This window comes from Lontra canadensis, unplaced genomic scaffold (genome assembly GCF_010015895.1).
Source record: "Lontra canadensis isolate GAN:19392208 unplaced genomic scaffold, GSC_riverotter_1.0 scaffold171, whole genome shotgun sequence".
In the NCBI taxonomy this organism is placed as follows: domain Eukaryota; kingdom Metazoa; phylum Chordata; class Mammalia; order Carnivora; family Mustelidae; genus Lontra; species Lontra canadensis.
The window spans coordinates 1195818-1216920 of NW_022631165.1; the positions used below are offsets into that span (position 1 = coordinate 1195818).

The 21103-nt window shown below is 61.8% G+C and overlaps 2 protein-coding genes and 1 non-coding gene across 3 annotated transcripts in view; 2 read left to right on the forward strand and 1 right to left on the reverse strand.

Annotated features, from left to right (window-relative positions):
* IFT140 (intraflagellar transport 140) overlaps positions 1 to 21103 on the reverse strand; it is a 69055-nt gene that overhangs the window by 11139 nt on the left and 36813 nt on the right. The window contains exons 18-19 of the mRNA XM_032846122.1: positions 854 to 1031; positions 226 to 416 (exon numbers count right to left, since the gene is read on the reverse strand). Coding sequence (XP_032702013.1) covers positions 226 to 416; positions 854 to 1031 — 369 coding nt within the window. The remainder of the gene's footprint in view (positions 1 to 225; positions 417 to 853; positions 1032 to 21103) is intronic.
* LOC116860217 lies at positions 3113 to 3243 on the forward strand. Its single transcript, XR_004381285.1, has one exon. It is a non-coding gene; the product is annotated as a small nucleolar RNA SNORA72 (small nucleolar RNA).
* Positions 4851 to 19475, forward strand: TMEM204 (transmembrane protein 204). Its single transcript, XM_032846125.1, has 3 exons — positions 4851 to 5611; positions 9684 to 9839; positions 18741 to 19475. Exons 1-3 carry the CDS (start codon positions 5332 to 5334, stop codon positions 18983 to 18985), a joined length of 681 nt encoding a protein of 226 aa, XP_032702016.1. The 5' UTR covers positions 4851 to 5331; the 3' UTR covers positions 18986 to 19475.

Here is a 21103-nt window from a genome sequence, read left to right on the forward strand (position 1 = left end):
CCAGAACCTGGCGCGGGCTGGGAGGCTCTTCTGGTGTCTGAGGTTCTTCTGGTGAGAGCGAGCTCAAGCTCCCCCTGTACACCCAGAGGCCACCACCTTCCCCGAGGCAGTGCCTCATCAAGAAGCTTCCTCTACGGGCTCCTACTACAGCCTCACTGGGGCGGAGGAAGAAGCCGGAGTAAGCGGGCCCTCCCCGGCTCAGTCTGGACGGGGCCCCGCGCTCACTAGCTGAGGGCCAGACTGCGGTCAGCGCTGGCCTCCAGGTGCCTGGCGTAGTTGTAGTAGGTGGCCCGTAGGTGGATACGGTCGTGGAGCTCCGCGACCTCCACGGCCTTCTGCCACTGGTCAGAGGCCTGGTACAGCTTGTTCACGAGGTCGTAGCGCCCGCACTTCCTATACAACTGCTCGGCATCCTCCTGGAGATGGGACAGCGTGCATCAGCCCTCGCGCTCCCAGACAGCGGCCCCCGCAGGCAGCGACACCACACGCCATCGCAGCACTCCGTCCTGTGGCGTCAGCCGGGAAGGCTGGGGGCTGCCCTGCACGCTGGGGAGGAGACCCTGCCTGCCGCAGCGTCCTGTGGACAAGGAGCTGACTCGGGCTGCCTGCCCCCTCCCTGCCTGGTCCCCTAGGTTCTCGCGGTGCCGTGAGCCCATGCACGGGCAGGAGATGGGGAGGACACTGGAGAGGGAAGAGGCCTCACTCTGCTTTCCGGCTCCAACTCCTTCAAGGGGGTTTCTGTTCCTTGCTACCGCATGGCCCAGACCCACATGCGCTGGCCTGCCCTGTGAGGCCAGTGCCTGCCCCCCGCCAACCTCCCCCTCTGCCCGCGCTAGGGCAGCGCCCGACTCACCAGCATGCCTAGCTGGATGGCCAGCATGGCCACCCTGGCCTCCGGCTCTGGCTCCCGCTCGGCCTCCCGCAGCGCCCGCGCTCCACGCGCGTGGCCCATGTTCCCCAGGCACACCTTGGCGACGTCCAGCCTCTGGGTCTTCACGCACATGCGCGCCATGTTCTCCCAGACCGCCTCACTGTGCCGGAGATGCGGCGGTCCTGTGAGCTCGCAGCCCTCGCACCCCTGCCCCTGCCCCTGCTGCCGCCCCAAGACGCAGACCCAACGGGCTTCACCAGCACAGCAACGTGGCTCTGACCCCTCCCCAGGCTAAAGTCAGTCCCTCTCAGACAGGCCTCCCACACACCCGCTTTCCTCCCTACCATGAAGGCCGCCTGCTTGGTGCCACACCTGCCTGCACCCTCTGCCGAGCCGTGGAGGCGGCCAAGCTGCCCTACGCAGGGAAACACAGGGAGAAGATGCTGTGGAGCCCTGGCCACGAGGTCCCTGAGAACCAATGCGCGAGGCCCAGTGTGGGATTTGTTGGTGGGCTCGGGCTGAACGGAGGTGGGGGTCCTGAAGACGATCCTGCATGTCCCCTGGACTCCGTCCTCGTGCTCCCGGGCCCCCACGGGGCTCCATGCAGCAAGGGCTGCGCTGGCCAGACACAAGCCCTTCCCTTCTCCAAATGCATTCCACGTGGGAGCCTTTTCCAAGATACTCCACACCCCAGGGTATCGGGGACTCTCTCCCCGACCCTCTGCTGCGTCCAGAAAACGCAGCTGTGGCTGATCTCTGCCGTTCAAGGGGAAACACCGAGTAAGCCAAGGAACACGCAGCTGTCCCAGAGCCCTTCCCTGACCCGGTTCCCTGTGCCTCCCTGGGCTAGTGCTGCTGGGTCTGCTGTGTGCACGAGTGGGACAGGTCGCTGGAGGCCAGGCTGCTCCCACGCCGGGCTCTGAGCCTGGCCACCAGGGGCCCCCCGCCGAGCTTGGGGGTGGGAAGCGAGCCCTGGAAGAGTGGCAGGGGCAGGCCCTCCCGCTGGGCCGAGCCCGTGGCCTGCGAGCTCTGCCACCAGCCTCAACGCAGGACCAGGACGCAGGACGAGGAGCTCTGGGTTTGGAACAGCTGCCAGCCCCCCACAGCTCCGGCACTTCCTGCCGCCCTGCCCGCCGTCCTCCCATCTGCACCGCATCAGCACGAGAGGCGCAGACGCCAGAGCACATGGCTGCCCAGGGGCCCTGCCTGAAGACGGCCCCCCTTTCTGGAAAAGCTTTCTTGAAAGCTGCTGGAACTGGGCACACAGGCACCCCTTCTCAGGCCTGCCACTCAGGCTTGCGGGGTTCAGGGCCTCCCGGCCCACCACACGGCCCAAGCTTCCCCGCTCCAAGACGAAGATCCTGCCCACCCAGCCATCATGTGCAGGAACAGGGCAGGCACCAACCCCCCCCCCCACAACCCCCGTGCCCAGCATGGGCAACTCAGGAGGACAGGAAGGACCAGTCCTTGGGAGGTCTGGGTGTCAGGGTGGGGCCCAGGATAACTTTTTTTTTTTTTTTTTAAGATTCTATTTATTTGACAGAGATCTGCAGAGAGAGGGAAAGGGAAGCAGGCTCCCTACTGAGGAGAGAGCCCTATGTAGGGCTCAACCCCAGGACCCTGGGATCATGACCTGAGCCTAAGGCAGAGGCTTAACCCATTGAGCCACTCAGGTGTCGCCCCAGGGTAACTCTTAACTCATATTCTGTACCTAGGCCTGTGGCTCCCAGCTAGAATCGGGATCGTGGGCACCAGCTGGTAGGGGAGCTGATAGTGGATCCAGCAGCCATCAAAGACCACCCAGGGACAAATGACTTAAATAAATAAGGTGGGGGGACTGATCCCTCCAAAAAGAAGTGTTGGAAGAGCCTCCTTGTGGAGGCGACGCACTACACTGTGTCCCTAGGGACTCTTGAGTGGTCCTAGTCCTCCTGGGAGAAGGGGGCCGTGGCAGAGAGCCATGGGGGCCCCCTGGAATCCCTAGGAGGCTGGAGCAGAGATGGGGGGACAGGACACAGGCCAAGGAGAGAAGACAGGGGCAAGAACTCAGTTGATGCATTTGCTACAAAGTCTGCTGGGAGAAATGCTGAAGAAGGCCAAACCCTCATGGAGTGGAAGGGCAGACGACTCCCCAAAGACCCCTGTCTTACAGGGACATAGGCTTGGTGGTGTGGGGGGCCGTGCCTTGCCCGAAGCAGGTGCAGAGCCCCCTACAGACATGTGATCCCAAGTAATGGGGGCCAGGGAATATTTTTGCTGTTTTGCTTTTGTAATAATCAGGACAGGCTAAAAACTGGCTATGTTAAGACCACGCATGTGTCCCCAGACCTGGTTCCTTCCCTGGTCTGGTTTGATCAAGGCTGGTGATAGACCAAGTCTGATGTATTCGATGCATCTCTTTTTTTAAAGATTTTATGAATGTGAGAGAGAAACAGCATGTGCACATGCCCGAGCAGGGGGGAGGGGCAGAGGAGGCGGTGGGTTAAGAATTCAAGCGGACTCTGCACTGTGCACAGAACCCGATGCAGGGCTCGATCCCACGACCCCACGACCACAACCTGAGTAGAAACCAAGCGTTGGATGCTCAACCCACAGAGCCACCCAGGTGCCCCTCTAACGGACCTTATGTGTGCGACTCCCGGCGTCTGATCACCCTTGAGAGATGACAGCTCAGCGAATGTTAGTGATTTTTGAAGGTAACCCCTGCCCACTTAACAATTACCAGTTGCCACTGAATGAGCTGTAAAACTAAGAACCAACCCCCCCAAATGAAAAAACCTACAAAGTAACAGGGGCTGAGGCTTCCAAGGCACACTAGGGGCTGCTGTGTCAGAGGCGCTGGAGCTCCCCGTAGCTCCGGAAGCAGGAGGTGAGTGGGGGGCAGGCAAGCCGAGGGGACCAGGCCAGTCCCCCTAAGCCGGGCACATCTTGCTGCCTCTGTCACCTGGGCAGGTGTGTGGCCTGCCTGCACCCCAGCCTCCTCGCCTGTGATGAGGGCGCCAGATAGCGAGCGGGCAGCTCGGAGCCCGAGGCTCTGACCGGACAGCACCCGGGGCGCGCATGCTAGAAGCGGGTGTGCAGCGGCCTTCCTCTCCGTGCACAGCCGCTTCAGGACCCCAGCTGGGTGTGGCGTCTCAGAGGGTCAGCGCCACTCCTGAACTGCGTGTCCGCACATGCAAACGGGACTGAGCTCCCTCATCGGATACGCGGTCAGCACAATCACAGCCCAGGCCACAAACCCCAGTCCCTCCGCCCTCAGGCCTCGCTGGGGGACCTGCACTGCGGGGCCAGGACCCGCCCCCCGCACCTCCCTCCAGGACCACGCTCTCGCCTGCCTGTTCTGTGGATGTGGTCCCCAATCCACCCATCTGGGTGGCAAGTGGGGGTCTCTACACTGTGCCCGGCCATGTCATCCACTGTCCGTGAACCCCTGTGACAAGGGCAGGCCCTGGGGCACCTACATGCCGGGAGAACCACGAGATGGCTGTGGGTGACCGGCCACCCACGCCCTGCCCACCCAGGCGCCGGGCCCAGGGCAGGAGCGTGCCCCGTGGGGACCACCTGCCTCCGTGGCTGCTCTGGAGTACCTGAGCGCGGGGCTGGTGGGGTGTGAGACAGACAGGTGGGACCATGGGTCTGCTCTGAGCAGGCACCCGGGCCTTCCCTTTAGGAAAGGAAGGTGGGGAGGGCAGGGGAGGAGGGTCCCAGAGCAGGAGCTGAGAAGGCCGCCCTGCTTTCCTATCAGGAAACACATCCTGTTAGTGTCTGGCTGCCATGGCCTGGCCGCTATTTGTTGCAGTTGGCTACGCCCTCCATCCAGCTCACAAAAAACAGCCTCAAAAACAACCATTTCCTCTCTGCGGAGTGGCGGGGGTGGGGGGGCGGGGGCACACGCGCGCACACACACAGACACAGACACACGCGCACACGCACTTCCCCGCCGCAGGCGCGCTGCCTTCCAGGACTGTTTTGTGGCAGAGGCACGGGGCAGGGTCGCACGCGGCGAGAGGCAGAACGGCTCCCGGCACAGCTAGCCTCGGCCCTGCTCCGAGCCTGGCTGCTGGCTCCTCTGTGTGGAGCTGGTTCTCCGGAGTGAGGCGGGACAGACCCCCACGTTGCCACCCACCTCTCCGGTTTCGTGTGGGAAGAAGAGGCCTTGCCTCCCAGGAAGACGGCGCGCGCACGACTCTGGACTCTCGCGGGTGCCCCGGCTTCCTCCCGGGGATGGGCCGAGAGGCCGGCTGCAGCTCAGGCCTGGCCCTGCTCCAGGTGCAGGAGGGAGGGTAAGGAGGGCCCGAGGTGAGCTCACTGCACCTGTCACACGGGCCTTCCCCATGCTGCGAAGAATGAGCGCTGATGTCCTCTAGCAGCCCCTAGCTGGTCTCGGCTCTCCCTGGCCACAGCAGCTGAGCAGGCCTGGGACTTTCTCCACGACCGGCGGACAGCACTGGCAGTCGGCGATGACTGTCCAGAAACTGGTGGCCACGGCAGTGCTAGTGGCCCTGGTCTCCCTTGTCCTCAACAACGTGGCGGCCTTCACCCCCAACTGGGTGTACCAGACGCTGGAGGACGGGCGCAAGCGGAGCGTGGGGCTGTGGAAGTCCTGCTGGCTGGCGGACAGGGCCCGGGGAGGACCGAGCGCTGGGCTGCGGCCGGGGCAGACGGACGCACGGGACTGTGAAGCTGTGGGCTGGGGCTCTGAGGCGGCAGGCTTCCAGGAGGCCCGAGGCACCGTCAAACGTAAGTCTGCTTATCTTTGTGCCTCCTTTAGGGCGGTCAGGACCCGCGAGCTCTGATGGCTCGAGGTGGGCGTGGGGCATGCGTTTGGTGACGGGCAACCCGGGCGAGCCCGGAGCTCTGAACCCACCCTCCCGGTGGGGCCCATACCTGCCCCCCCGCTCCTCGAGGACAGAATTCTTCCTGTGGGGAGGTGGGGATTTTCTCTGCCTCCACGCGCGGGGAAAGGGCAGACACATTAACCAGACCAAGAAGGACCCACTTTTCTTGGTGGAAAATACACCTCGTTAGGGAATAAAATAAACAAGGAGCTTAAAAACACGTGGCTGAGTTCTGACTTCATTCCACAGCTGTCGGGGTCATTGAGGCAGGACTTCTGGGAGACCAGCCACAGGGGCAGAGAAGGGGCCACGGCCACGGCTCTTGAGAGGAGAGCCCCTTGCTGTCTTGTCCTGACCCTGGCCGGTTGCTGGCAGTGGGGTCTGTTTACTGCTCTGGAAGGTGGGGACTGGACTTTGACCGTGGGGTCAGGTCCAAGTGTGTGGGTGGGAAGGCTCGCAATGAGACATTGGTCACCTAATGTGTCATCTATGAGGTCACAGCCGCTGACAGGCAGAGGTCTCCCGAGCTGACTCTTCCAAGCTGTTGACGAGGGTCTCGCTCGTAGATGGGCAGGAGGCAGAGCTCGCCCTCTTGAGAGCACGAGGCCTTGGCTGGGCCTTTGCTAACTGCTCTGCGTCCGACAAGTCCTCAAGGAGCACGCGAGGAGCTCTGTGCTCGGCGTAGGAATGTCCCCACCTGCCACGTGCTTGGAGCCCTGGTACTCGAGGAAGTGCGGCAGGGCTGGTATCCAAGTCCACAAAGAGATGGAGGCTGCAAGAGACACGTGCTCGGCCGAGGTCCCTGGGGGGGAGGGCAAGCCCAGTCTGTCCACTCAGAGCCCTCTGCCACGCAGCCTGAGGGTCCGTCAGCCCCTCCCACCTCCCTGACACACAGGATTTTCAAACTTTTCCACAGACTCTCGGAATTCAGTGCAGCTGACCTTGGGTTCCAGGGGACTCGCCGGGTCCTGGGGCTGTCCTGAGGAGTCCTGCGAGCCAGCGACCCTGCGGCTCTAGTGTGGGCTCTGCGCCGCCCGGCCCACAGAGCACTCCCAGCCTGGACCTCAGGGTCGAGCAGGTGCCCTCCCTGGGCATCCACACCCTCTGTGACCTTGCCGAGGCCAGGAGGGTACACGGGGGGGGGGGGGTGTGCTCTGCCTCCAGACCCCCTGCCCACCTGGCCAGCCGCCTGCTGTCCCTCCCTGACTTGATAAGCTCCTTGTGGGACTTCTACAACAGCCTCGCCCCTGGTAACGCGTCTGTGGCGGCTGAGCCTTAACCTCTGAGCACCAATGTGTGCCCCAAGCCAGGGAGACACCACAGAAGGTTCTTGTGAGGGACGCTGGGTCCCTGACGCACTTCTCACTGGATCCGTGTGCTCGGGCTGCAGGGCGGCCGGAGCAGCGAGCCGGCTCATCTGCGAGCAGCCTCCCAGCACCTGGTTTCCGAGCTCCCAGGCTCAGGACCCCAGGGAACACTGCACTGGGTGCAGGGACGGGGGAGGAGGGGGCGGCTGGCGCTGTGCTCAGATGCACGCTGGCTCAGCACCGAGCACCGCGCCCCGCCACAGGCTCCGCAGTCATCCCGATCTGTGAGAGTTTGGCGTTGGTGGCCGCAGGCCTGACTGGATCCATCCCAAGCTCCCCGTCTCAGGCGCAGAGTCAGGCCGTCCTAGAGACTCTAGACGTTGCGGCAGGTGGGGGGGTGTGGCGGCAGCTCAGGGATGGGCGTCATGCTGGTCTGCTCTGCTCCCAGGGTCCTGGCAACACCCTGCAGAGCCCAGGGTCCAAGACACCCGTGCTCATGGGGCACACGTGGTGAGGCGGCCCCACCTGACGTCCTGGACTCCGTCAGGGGACCGTGTGCAGGGTTCCTGAGTGACATGGCACGTGGGGCCCTGTCCTCCAGAACCGGGGGCTCTTCCTTCCCTCCACCTCGCTGGGCTGTGTGCGGCAGTCGTGACGGTTACCCCTGCTCGGGGGGCTTTCCTCACTGGAAGAAGCAGTGGGGACTCGGCAGGGATGAGTCCTGGCCGGACTTGCTCTCCGGGCGTTTCTTGTCGTTCCAGATTCCAGACATTGTCAGGCCCCCTAACCTCCTTTTCTAAAGCGAGGAAGGGGTGAGTAGGCACATAGTTAAACCTGGGGCACCCTGTCCAGAGGGGGTCACCGCTCTCTGACCCCAGCGGGCGAGGAGTCTCACCACCGAGGCAGACAGAGGGCACTGCGGCTGGGGTGCGATGGTGTGCGCAGACCCTCGTGCCACGTCCTTGCAGGGTGCCGCTGCCCAGGCTACGCACATGGTGACGACAGTGCCCGGTGCACCCCTCCCCACTTGAAGGTCCCCTCCAGGTGGCTGGCGGAGGGAGTGTGGCCTGCAAGGCAACCTTTTCAGGCAGGTGGCGGGTCTGTGGGATACTGCTGTATCCCTCCCCCTCCCACATTTCCACATCCACAAGGCCAGAGGCTGATGGGGTGAGGATGCCACGGGGGGCCGTGGGTGGCCAGGGTGTGCTGTTTGATCTGTGCTCTCGGAGTCCCAGGAAGGACAGAGAGCTGGGTGGAGGGTGCAGGAGGGCAGGCTGCTCCCCTCCGTGTGAGTGTGCACCACAGACTTTCCTTGCCCGGCACGCGAGGCTGTGCCGGGGAAGCCCACAGTTCCCTGGGCTGGCTCTGAACCCGAGCGCCCACTGTGTTCACTGCCCATCATCTCTGAGGTCACACCACCTCCCAGATCCGAGCACCTCTGAGGGTAGAACCTCTGCGTGGTCACGTGTTGGTAAAACTAACTTCGAAGAACACAGGGCGTGAAGACCCCAGAAGAGCACACGAAAAGCAGGGCCTCCGCGGGGAGGCAGGTCGGCCAGTCTTTAGCACACAGGAAGGGCCGGCCTGGAGCCCGATCTGTCCTGACAGCAGGACCAGTTTGGTGTCTGGCACGCATATGCGGCCACTGGTCAGGCTGGCTGTGCCGTGGGTTCCGCCGTGGAGACTGTGTGGGCAGCCAGGAAGGTTCAGGCATATTGGTCTGAAGCTTGGCTCTCAGCCTGAGCAGCTACCTCTGGCCTGGGGAGGCGAGGAAATGTGGGTGCTGGTGCCTCTCCACCAGGCCCCACTACCGCCCCGGCACCAGCAGCCCGCACTCGCCTGGCCCCGCCGTTGGCACCCCGGGTGCTTACTGACTCAGAGGAGCGTGAGGGAGTCTAGCAACGGCAGGGACACTGTGCAGCTGCCCTGACGAGCAGAGCGTGCGCTCCCAGCCCGGGCAAGAGAGTGGCGTCGGGGAGAAAAGTCAGAGGGTAGAACTGGCCGCGCTCACCGTCCACGTGGCTCATCTACGCCGCCAGCCAGGGCAAAAGCGGCTGCTGATTCAGCGATTCAGCACGATGAGGAAGGTCGACGGGTGGGGGCGGTCATCCTCCAGCAGCCCCTCTGCCCTCAGGGCCACCCTGACTTCCCAGCGGCCAGGCCTCGGCTCCTCCGGCCCTGCCCGTGTCTGTGCTGGCCTCAGGGACAGGCCTGGGATCTGCAGGGGGCAGGAGCCCTCAGCCTCCGACAGACAACGGGGAGGAGGAAGCTGCTCGACACGTGATGGGCAGGGGCAGCCGGACCTGGGGCAGGCAGTGGCCTAACGTCTCGGCTCCCTCCAGGCGCTACATACAAAGGCCACCTGCCCACCTGTGGGCCACGGTCACAGACACAGTGGCAGGCTGGGGCCTGGTGGGGCAGGGCCTGGACAGCCACGGTCCTCTCTGCTCTCAGGGCAGGGGCATCGTGGGGAGGGGCCCGACTTCCCGGGGAGCATGCTCCTGCCCACACGTGCGGAAGCTGTGTCCCTCCGTGGACCTCTTGTGACAGCGCATGGGAGCTAGAGCGCGAGGGGCCGGGGATGGCGGGTCGGTGAGGCCCCGGGAGCAGACAGAGGCGGGAGCCAGTCCAAGCCAACCACCTGTCTTGTTCCCCGTCCTCTCACAGTGCAGTTCGACATGATGCGCGCCTGCAACCTGGTGGCCACGGCCGCGCTCGCTGCGGGACAGCTCACCTTCGCCTTGGGGCTGACGGGCCTGTCCCTGATGTCGCCTGAGTCACAGTGCTGGGAGGAGGCCATGGCTGCCGCGTTCCAGCTGGCGAGTGAGTACCCCGGGGCCCCGGGCAGGCAGGGCGGCCGCACTCTCAGCCGTGTGGGGCTGGCGGGCCCGCTGCGGTCCTCTCACATCACCGCGACCCCCGTGGGTCCCCCTCCCACCTCTCCCCGGGGGCAGAAGCGAGACAGAAACACAGGGGAGGGCGCTGAGGTTGCGGCGAGCTCTGCTGTGTGCTTCCGGCTGCCCCCGCGCTCCCACGCTCTCCTGCTGTAAGACGGGGTGCTCTGGGGACAGGCACTTGAGGCTCCCGGGCTGGCTCTCTGAAGTTTGCAGCATCTGCTACGTTCTTTGCCCGTCTGCAGCGGCGTGGCTGCTGGCCTCGCTGAAGCCCCTGCTGTGACGATGCGGCAGCTGCCACGGGCCACCTCCTCGCCGCCTCCCCCACTAACGCCATGTGATCGGGGAGGTCAGGCCGAGCACGAGGCTCTGGCTGGGCTCATCTGCACGCTCCGTGACCCGCGCAGCCTCCGGGGACCTGGCCGGGGCCAGGGGCGGGCTCTCCCTCGTGAGCAGCACAAAGCACCAAGGACGCGTTTGCACCTGAGCGCACGCCCTGTCGTGGCTCTCACACACAGCGGCCCCTGCCCCCAACAGGAGTGAGACGCCACGCCGGCCGGGCCTTGCGAGGCGGCTGCAGGGTGAACGGAGAAAGGACGCGGGCACACCCACGGGCCTGAAAGGCTGAGAATGGTGGCGGCGGCGGGGTAAACGACGGCCAGACTGTTTCGGGAAGTTGTGCACAAGTGGCCACGGAAGCCACAGAAGCCCTCCACGTGACCCCATGGAGCAGAGGGACTTCTCTGCTGGCTGCCCCTCCCCCTCGCCTCCTTCCCCCCCGGCTCGGGTTTAATGAGCGTGGACACCTGGGGACGTTCAGGTTTTCTGCTGCCCACTGGGAACATCTGAGCGGAGGGCCTGCGGAAGGGTGACGTGGGCCGGGGTGTGGGGACGTGATGAGCCGCCCCAGCTGCCTTCCCGCCGGTGGAGAGCGGCGGCACGCCCCAGCACCGAAGGTACAGTTCCAGGAGCCCCAGTAAAGACACGGCAGGAAGTCCGAAGTGAATCACTCCGGGAATAATGGCCCCCGGCCCTTATCTTTCTGGAGAATGAGGCTGACAGACTGGCAGGAATTCACATGCTGGAAAGTGACCTGGGTGGGAATCAGGAATTGGAAACAGGCCTTCCTGTGCCTTTTAATAGAAGGCGGGTGGTCCTGGACCAGTCACTTCCCCACAGCCGGGTCACCCGCAGGGCCCAGGAATGGCAAGGGCTGACCAGGCGGTTTCCAGGGAAGAGTAGCTCTGGGGCTGAGGCAGTTGGCCATGTGCCTTAGCCCTGTCACCTGCGATCCATGGGAACTGGGGCTGGTACCTCTGTCTGTCCCCGCCAGGCTGGTCTTGAGAAGCAAAGAGATGGGTGAGATGCGATCTCTGACCCCCTCAGCCTCCTTCCCTTGTCCATGGAGCTGGGTAAAAACACGGACGTCCCAGAGGACAGTGACCGTTCAGAAAAATCACTCCTCTGCCCTCTGCTGACCTTAGGGCCATAAGGCAGAAATGGGGTCCTCGGCCTCACTGAGGCTGCCCACTTCTATCGCATGGGCTTATCTGAAACTCCATCCCTTCCGGAAGGAAGTGGAAGATTAGGAACAGATATCCAGGCACTGAAGAAATGAATGGAACAGCTCGTGATCCTGACAATAACTCCTTGCGGGGAACAAATGGACCACGGCATTTCCTACTTCGAGTTATTGGGAGAGAGAGCGTGGCTTTGGTGTCAAACGGACACCTTCCTTGCTGCAAACCTCATTCCAGAACAAGACAGTGTTGCTTCCAAATCACACGTGTGCTGAACATGTGGAGACTGGGGAGCCCTGCGAAGGAAATGTGGGCTGTGTGGCGGCAGCCCCGGGCACCCTGGGGCCCCTCCTGGCCGTGGGACAGGGGTGCTCTCTCCTGGCTGTCCCCAGATCGGTGCTGGCTCCGCTCACAGACCCTTGGACCTACAAAGGCTGCCGGTAAAAGCCAGGAGCGCAGGCTCTGCAGGCTTCTCCCGGAGCCGACCCACCATCACTCCCACAGGTCTCTTTTGCCCAGAAAGGAAATGCACTTGGCCGTGTTTAGACGTGTTTCATTGACAAACAGTACAGAATGCAGCCGCGTGTCTTTCTTCCACCACGCTGCTAATTTTAGAGTTAGGTTTTTTCCTGTGCTCCGGTCTGCTTTAAACAGTCAGGGAGAGACTGAAGGGCGCCGGGATATCCTGTCCCAGGAGGGGAAATGCCTGCTGGTACCTGTTATGCAAGCGAACCTTCAGTCCCCAGCGCGGGGGCCGGAGGGTGGGCAGCAGGGCGAGAAGGTGCTGACGAATTCACGGGGAGGCCGGACAAGTGGACTCCCTGCCCGCCCGCCTGCCGCCCTTCCTGTCCGGGCACCCGGCCCTGCTCCTCACACCTGCTCCTCCGAGGGACCCTGTCATAGGGACACGCGGGGCCCTGAAGCTGTTGTTCTCAGACCAGTCTCTGCCAGCCATTCCACCTGCTGTATTCTGCCGTGTCCACACAGTCACACGCACTAGTTTCCAGCTTCCTCGCACCATCTTCCAAGTGTAATTTTAATTTACCTTAAAGTTGGAAAAACCATCTTCTGTCCCTTATTCCACCTCCACGAGCTGATCATCCCAGTGCAAGCCCGATTTTCCCTGTGACGACGTCAGGACCGTGGGGGTGGGCAGAGGAGCCCGGAGGATCTGTGATGAGGACCTGCCCGGTGCTGGCCGACGGGCTGACCCCCACGCGCACGCACACAACCCCCTCCCGCAGCTTCGTGCCCGTCCAGGCTCCTGGAGGCTGGCTCAGCAGACCCGTCCTCTGGCCTTTCTTCTCCTGCTCTGGCCGACGTCTGCTCTCCCTGCTGCGTGAACAAAGGCGCACGGTCACCCTGGCGTGATTACCGCGGGCACCGCATTACCCACCAGAGTGGCGCCTGGAGCTCCGCAGGCCGCTGAGGGCGGATTTGGCAGGCAGCGTGCCCGGCGGGACCCTTGGGGTGAGGCTCCTTCACTGACCCTGGGGTGTCTAGGCGCCATGTCAAGTTCTGAGGCCCTGGATGGGCCACCTTGTCCCTACTCTCCCGTGTAGCTGTGGAGCTGACGCCAACCTGCTGCTGGGACCGTCCTGACTTCCTGCTGTGGGCCTGCTGGGGACGCCACACGGCCCTGCAGTCAGAGCGGGGCGCGCCCCGCCGCACCTGGAGTCCGTGCCAGAGCCCCGCCAGCAGGCCTGAGGACCGCCCTGACCGGTGGCCCCCAAATTTCCTAAGGTGGCCGTACTGTGGCTCTTTGGGTGCTCACAGTCCTGGGCCCTGGCTGCCGGCTGCACAGGACTGATTGGCCAAGCTGGGTTCCAGGTGAAGATTCTTAGACGGGACAATCTGACAGCTCTTCCGGGCTCCTCCGCCGCCCGGCTCCGAGTGGGCAGAACTCTGGTCCAGGCTCCCTTCAGTCACGTGGGCGACCCTGCAGCGTGCTCAGACTTCCGGTTCTTCTGAAGGCCTGATCGCCACTGCTAACGGGCTTAATTCAAGTACAAATGTTTAGTTCAAACACAGACTTGCAGAGGCCTCCGCTCTGTGCTGTGCTCTGACTGCCTCCGAGACGGCACCGGGCTCTCCTCAGGGACCGTCTCCAGCGGGTCCTCAGCTCCTGTGGGGACGCTGCCCGGCGGGCCTGAGCTCACGCCCCGCTCCCTAGCGAGCGAACGCACAGGTGCAGCTCGGGCCCTCAGCCCTCAGTCACGGCCACTTGCACCTCAGGGTGCCGCCCCGCACGCACGTCCTGCGGCTGGTTGACTGCCCACCCCCACTAGCCCGCACCCGGCCCTGCCCTCCTCCTGACACAAAGCCTTCCCAGCTCGTGGGATGACCGAGGGAGCAGAATCACTGTGGAAGCCCCTGGGCTCCGTGTCTCTGGCCTTAACATTTGTTCTTACGCTGGCAAACTTTACGGACGCCCTAAGCAGTCTGTGCCCCTGAGAATGCTCGTGCCGTTAGGTCTCACAGGCCAGTGGGCTGGGAAGCGGCAGCTGTCTTGGCATCTCCTGAGCCGGTGGGGTTCTGCTGTTGCCGTAGGCTCCGGGACCTTCTCAGAGGAATATACAACTTCCTGTTTTTCACAGTAAGGCGGTGCCCGGCTCGGTCTGGACAACGTGCTTTTCTGTCTCTGGCACCTGCTTCCCTGGCGCTGGTCCGCACCCAGGCCGCGCCCCATGTTTTCCCTTCACATCCATGTCCTCCGAGCTGCTCGGAGTGACAGCATGTCAGGCGCCACGCGGGAGCTCAGCTCCACGGAAACGGGACCAGATCCGCTGTACGTTTAGCTTTTCCTTGCCCAGAATCCCTGCCTCTGGGGAGGAACACGTGGATCCCATCATGTTGCGGCTCACAGACGCTGGGACACCCCAACCACGGCCATGCCTGGAGGTGGGCCACACACGAGTCCGCTCTGTGGACGCTCTCTCTGGAAGCCGTCGCAGGTGCCACGGGAGGCAGGTCTGCTGTGGGACGGTTCAGGGTTCAGCCCCATGGTCTCTCCTTCTACCACCTGCACGTGCTTGACCGTCACTCCAGCAGGAAGGCCCTGTGACAGGCCCTGAGCCCTCGGAAGCGGGCAGGAAGGAAGCGAGAGGGAAGGGACGCGCTGCGGGCTGAGCCGTGATTCACAGCGCCCGCGTGGCCCGCTCACAGGAAGGGGCTGTTTGCTTTATTGAAACAGAAATTCATAAGGATGGGACTGACCCCACATGCAGAATTCGGGCTGTTTGCTCAAACTCTCCGCTTGCGTTTGTTTCTGGACAAACACGAACATCACTGGGAAGTCTTGAGCGAGAAGGCTCTGGGACAATTCTGAGGGGGTCTGCACAGCAGGGCCTGCCAGAGATGGGGGGCCCGAGGTTTAAGGCCAGCCTGGCCCGGGTCTACTCCCAGAGCCCTCGCCTCTCCCCCAGCAGAATTCCATGAAGCACACAGCGAGCAGGATTTCAGAAGAATGTCTACGCGACGGCAGTTACCCAGCGTCAAGGCAGAGGCTGGAGGCGGCCAGCGAGGCCATGTGCCCGTCCATGTCCCTGCGGCTTTTTACTGCTGACACATGGCACACACCGGAGATCTCCGCGTGCCGTGTATCTGTGCAGTTCGTGCCACCCGCAGTGGCCCGGGTGGGGTCCATCTGCCCCTGCGCTGGCCCAACATCACATCCACCACAGCTCAGGCGGTCCCGAGCCTGTGCCACTGTTCTAGCAGCTTCCTGGTATCCTCCTGGTCGGGAGAGCCTCCTACATTCGTTTTTCTTAACGCCGGGGAATCAAGCCCTTTTTCTTACCATATGTGTTCTAAGTTGAACTGAAACCAAGTAAAAGCCAACATGGGCCTTTACACAGAGTAAGTCACGTACATGTGGATTCTTCAAGTCTTTTTTCACGTGAGGATACAGAACCAGACTTCCGTTTCCACTTTGCCTGGAGAGAAGAGCCAAGTGAGGTGCAGCCTGTGAGGCCAGAGACTCGAGACGCACCTTCCGCGGGGCTGCAGACCCGCCGGGGCTGCTCCTGCCAGGACTCCACAGTGCTCCGGACCGACAGACTCCCTCCAACTCCGTCCGTCCGGCTCCGCGTTGATACTGACCCATCACCTCGCGGGGCGTGGGGCGCGAGGCTCAGCTTGTTTGCGCCCCTGTGAGTTCACGTTCTCCTGCCCACTGACCCGCCCCGGAGCGCCCTTTCTTTCATCTTCAATATACAAATCTGACTCTCCACACAGAAGTAGCTCCACACCCTGGGTTTGTGCGCATCGCAGGCCACAGAGCCAAACACGGGGTAGAATGGGATAAACAGACGAAGACGGCGACAAAGTACTAACCCGCCCTACGTTCAAAGACAGACCCATACACGACACCGACCTCAGGAAAACCAGCAACAAGGCAGTTAAGAAACCCTGTGGCACTGACCAGTATAGATAGGGCAGAGTCCCACATCTTGCCCTGTGGCCAAGCCCCCGCATGGGCCCGAGAGACCCTTGCCACTCAGGGATGGGACAGCGCGGCGGCACGGCGTGGGGTCCCGGAGGCAGGCGGCTGCTCTGCGCGTCACTTTGTCGCTGGTCCCATGAGTTACTATTTTCACTGCCTGGAGTTGAGTGTCCATACACGGGGGTCTCTTGGTGTCAACGGCCCGGCCAACACCGTCTGGCAGGGTCTACACGGGCCTGTCCCCACTACCCTGCGCTCACCACACAGGACCAGGGTGACTCAGTTACCTGGAGCCCCACGCTGTGGGGATAAATTTCATCTGCACCTCTGGAAGAAGAAAGCCAGCTCCCCTAGGACGAGGGAAGCGTGCCTCCGCCGAGCACACACGACAGGCCCTCCTGCGGAGCGCGGGCCACGCTGCAGAGCACACGCGCGTGCAAACTAGAGGACGGCATGGGAACCGGCATGTCCTGCGGCGGCTCCAACCCCAAGTGACGAAATCATGGCAGACAGGCCCTGTCCCCCTGATGGTCTTTGTCACCGTGAAGGTTCCCCGGAGCCCACGGTGCATTCAGTTCTGCACACGGGGTCTCCGTGGGCTTGCCTCTGCACTCTGCCCCCATACCTCCCATGCCGCCAGTGGTGCTGCAATCCTGGAGCTCAGGCCGCCCGTTGGAGTTTCAAATGTTTCTGTAACCAGAGCAAACCCCCAGGGTGCTTGGCAAAGGGCGAACACAGACGTGGACCACGGCAGCCGTCGCAGGGAGTTCCCTCCCGCCGCTCTGGCCTCCACCGCCACCCTGCTGGCACCGCCCTCTCTGCTCCGCCTGGCTCCCTGCCTGAAGGCTCCCACCAGCCTCACCGCCAACACTTGTCCCCTAGCCGGCACCGCCCTGCTGTGACCTCAGGCACCGGCCACACGCTAGCTGGCTCTCCTGTCGTCCCCGCCCGCCCCGTCCTGCTGAGTCCTACTGAAACAAGCCAAACGAGCTCCCTTGCCTGGCAAAAAATGCCCAAAGACACAGAAACATGAGGGGACACAAGAAGCATTGTCATTTTCATGGCGCAAAATGGACTCCCAGTCCTTTCTGCTGGAAGGCAAACCTTGGCGCCACAGAACTGTGAGCAAGGGACACACTCTTCACTGGGAGAGAGAGAGATGCCAGAATTTTCTTTCTGTCAGTTGTGCACGACAAAGAGAATGCATTATTTTTAACAGAAAGGAGGTACCTAGAAGCGTTCTGTGTGTAACGTGCTGCAGAGAACCAGCACAGAGATCAGTCACCGCCACGGTCATCTGGCACATGACTGAGGGGGACAAATGTTTCTTCCGTATTTTCTGGAAGGTACAGCAGCAATGAGACCAAACTGCCTATGCTCGGGAGAGCTCAGGCCTGCCCCTGCCCCTCGCCCTGCACTAATTTACAAGTTTCCAGAACCAGGAGCTGGCACTACCGCGGCTCAGCTCTGGGGCCACAGGGGTCGTGCATGATCTGGTTTCCTGAGGAAAGCAGGGGAGGCTGTGGGGAGCAGAGGGACCGGCATGAACAGACGGACGGATGTCACAGCACCGGGCAGGGGGAGGGACTGCAGTGGGAGGCTGGCCTGGCCAGAGCCCAGGGCAGGGGACAGGGACGAGTCCGGGAGGGGCTAGAGAGTTCCATCCCGACCACTGTGAGAGACTGTCCTCGTCAGGCACTTTGGGTTCCAGGAAACAGCTCCCCTCAGCTCACCACATGGACGGCAGGTGCTGCTGGAGAAGAGCTCGGGGCTGCCTGGGCCCCTGCCACCACCTGGGCCCCTCAGCCCAGCCAGACGCGGCCCCCGCTCAGCACTGTGACGCCTTCCTGCCTCATCTGCCTCATCCGGCCCCTCCCGGAGGCTGGACTGGACCAGCCTCCCAGGCAGAGCACAGCGCGGCCTCTCCTCTGTCCCTGTTGGGGCTCCCAGCCCAGACTCAGCCCTGAGCTCTAGCAGACATCAGTGCCCGGTTATCCTGGGCGACAGGTCCCAGGCACGGAACCCTGGTTTTCCTACCGCGAGAACTGACAAGCCGTGAGAGGAAGTGACACCGACAGCGTCAGGTCCGCGTGGGGCTCTGTCCACACTCAGGAGAGAAGGCTGTGGGGGGGAGTGAGCAGGAGGAGGGGTGTGGGGGTGCACGGGGACCCCCAGGACCAGGTGCAGGGTGTGGAGGCGAGGGGAGGCAACAGCAGAATGGGCCGTGTCCGCAGGCCTGTCCGCAGTCCCCGACTCCGCCGCGGAGCACGTAGGCGTGGAGCATCCGGAGTTCTGGAGTTTGAAGAAAACCTCTAGCTCCTCTAGAAGCGGACACGGAGAACAAGAAAACCGCTAACGCAGGACTGAGTTAGTCACCGACGTGAGCTGTTCCTGGAGGCGAGTTAGACAGCTTCTGCGTCTCCCTTCACTTGAACGAACGAAGCGCTTCTGTGGGCCGGCGAGGCGCTCGGCAGAGGAGAGGCTGGCTCTGTCGGGGGGCGAGGGCCAGGCAGCAGCAGCGTTACCTCCACGGGCAGGGTGGCTGGGACTGGCCCAGCCCTGGAGACCAAAGGACACGTGCGTGGGGACCAGGCTGCTTTCTTGGGGAGCCCCCCAGGCATTAAGTAGACACGCATTGTCCCTCTGCAGCCCCCCAAAGGTCACAGAAGTGCCCAGAGGCCAACAAAGCAGCTCGACACCGAAGGGCCGCTCAGGACTCGGGCTCCCACCCCGAGGCGGACGTAGCGGGGAGGAAGGGGGCGGCGGAGGGGAGCGGGGCGCTGCGCTTCTGGGGGCTCCACAGCCCATTTCCAGTCCTCTTCTGGCTCTGAGTAAGGCTGTCTCAACACTTGTCTCTCGGTTGCAGGTTTTGTCCTGGTCATTGGGCTGGTGACATTCTACAGAATCGGCCCATACACCAACCTGTCCTGGTCTTGCTATCTGAACATCGGCGCCTGCCTTCTGGCCACCCTGGCAGCTGCCATGCTCATCTGGAACATTCTTCACAGGAGAGAGGACTGCATCGGGCCCCGGGTGATCGTCATCAGCCGCTCCCTGACCGCGCGGTTCCGCCGTGGGCTGGACAACGAGTATGTGGAGTCGCCGTGCTGAGCCTGCTCGGGACTCTGTCGCTGTGACTAGACGGGGCGGGAGCCCAAGGGCTGTCTGTGCGGGTGATGCGCGGGGTCTGCTATATACACATGTACGATACCCGGCTACGTTTACTACGTCACATATACGTATATCGTGCGGTCATACACCGCCTGCGCCCCCTCCTCTGACGCACCCACGACTCGGCTTCACTTCTGCGCACGCTCCCAGGAGGAGACCGCGGCCAACGTGCACAGACGGTGGCGGCCAGCTCGCCCGGCACCTCGGCCTAGGATTAATTTATTCTGTGTCTGCTGAGGAGCGGGTCCTCGGTCGTAGTTACTTTGGGAAAGCAGGATACCCGGGAAGATTTTCTGGAACGGTCTGTGGTCTTCCTCGAGTGCCTCAATTTACAACCAGACGGTTACGGGCTTTCTGACAGGACTGTGTTCCTCATGCCTGTTTTGCTCCTGATTAATTTTTTAAGTTAAAATAAAATGCAAACTTCTCACCACTGTGTAAAACTTGTGTTTTATCCGCTGCACTGCCACGTGGGTGAAAAGAAGTTGGTCGATTTTTCTGTCATTTTTGTGGGTTGGCGGCAAGAGAAGGCTTGAAACGTTTTCAGGACCTGGCGGGAACACGGCTGTGGGCCCTTACTCACACTTCCATTCAACCGAGTCTCTGAGCCCACGTCACAGATCAAGCACTGTGGCTGCGAGACGGCCGACCAACCATTGGCAGAGTAAGAGGGAAAAAAAAGGTCTATTTGTTTAAAAGACAATTCACAGAGATTGCTTTAGGTTTTTCCCTACAAAAATCTTCACCCTAGCTCCAGCCAGATGCCGGGTGGGCTACCGATGGCCTTGACGATACCACACTGATTCCAAACAGCCCCGTCCCACATCTGGGCGAGGTGAATCAGCAGTAACACCCCAGGGGGAACAGAAAACATCAAAGCTGCATGGGAGGGGTTCAGACCTGGCACCACCCCCGAGAACCCCAGACTGGCTGACCACACCTGCAAGGACCTTCTGCCACCCGCACCTTCCCCCAGCGCTCCCTGGACACTGCACTGCTTGACCCCGCGCCACCTGGTGGCAGCGATTCCTATGACACTGACAAGGGCCGTGGGTAGCATGCAATGCCGGTCCGCCCTAGGCCAGCGGGCTGCCTCCCCGACATGAGGCTGCCTCCCGCTAAGAAACGTTCGGCCTTGCTGCTTTCGACCTTCCAGAGAGTGTGGAGATCAGCGTGCGGTTTGTCTCCAGGAAGAACAAACAGTGGATTGGGGTTGGTGCTTTAGAAAACATAAAGCTGGGGGCGCCTGCGGGGCTCAGTCAGTTAAGCGTCTGCCTTTGGCTCAGGTCATGATCTCGGGGTCCCAGGATGGAGTCCCGCATCAGGTTCCTTGTTTGGCGGGAAGCTGGCTTCCTCCTCTCCCCCCTCCTCTTGCTTTCTCTCCCCTTGCTCTCGCTCTCAAATAAATAAAATCTTTAAAAAAACAAAAAAAGCAACTGAGAATGACCAAAAAAGCATCTATAGCCTGACCATTTATAATAAACTCATCACACACTGTAGAAAGAACCAGATCATGTCTGATACCAGCACACTCATGGCAACATTCAAGTCTGACCTTCCTCGAACCTCTGAGCTACTGTCTGCAAAGGACTCCCCCCGACCCCAAATCACATGCTAGAAATAACAGTCTTCCAAAAAAGCAATAAAATATTTAAGATCTACAGCTTCACTATATTACACATACAACCATGTAAGGGTATGTGGAAGTATCCAAGTTGACCCTGTGGTCGATCACGGTCTGTGACTGTGTTTATATTAAGTGACAGGTGACCAGAGCAAGGCTGGTCCGTGCCCTCCAGGCTCCGGTTCACCCCCCAAACCAAGAACGCTCTTCATGCACATCCACAGCCAGTGTGCAAAAGGCTCTTCCTTCACAAAGTCTGGCCTCGCTGTATTAGAAATTAGACAAGGGACTAGGGCTCGTGTGCTATTTTGAAAGGTGCTTCTACGTTACAGAAACCTTCGCTGTGCGGTATTCTATGGCGGGCCTGGAGGGGGGCCTGTTTCAGGTGACTTGAATTTTCCATCTTTTTTTTCCATTTTAGTTTCATTCTGCAA

Coding starts and splice junctions, on each gene's coding strand:
- TMEM204 (XM_032846125.1), top strand. CDS start 5,332: ATGACTGTCCAGAAACTGGTGGCCACGGCAGTGCTAGTGGCCCTGGTC. Junction 5,612..9,683: donor GGCCCGAGGCACCGTCAAAC/GTAAGTCTGCTT, acceptor GTCCTCTCACAG/TGCAGTTCGACATGATGCGC. Junction 9,840..18,740: donor TGCCGCGTTCCAGCTGGCGA/GTGAGTACCCCG, acceptor TCTCGGTTGCAG/GTTTTGTCCTGGTCATTGGG.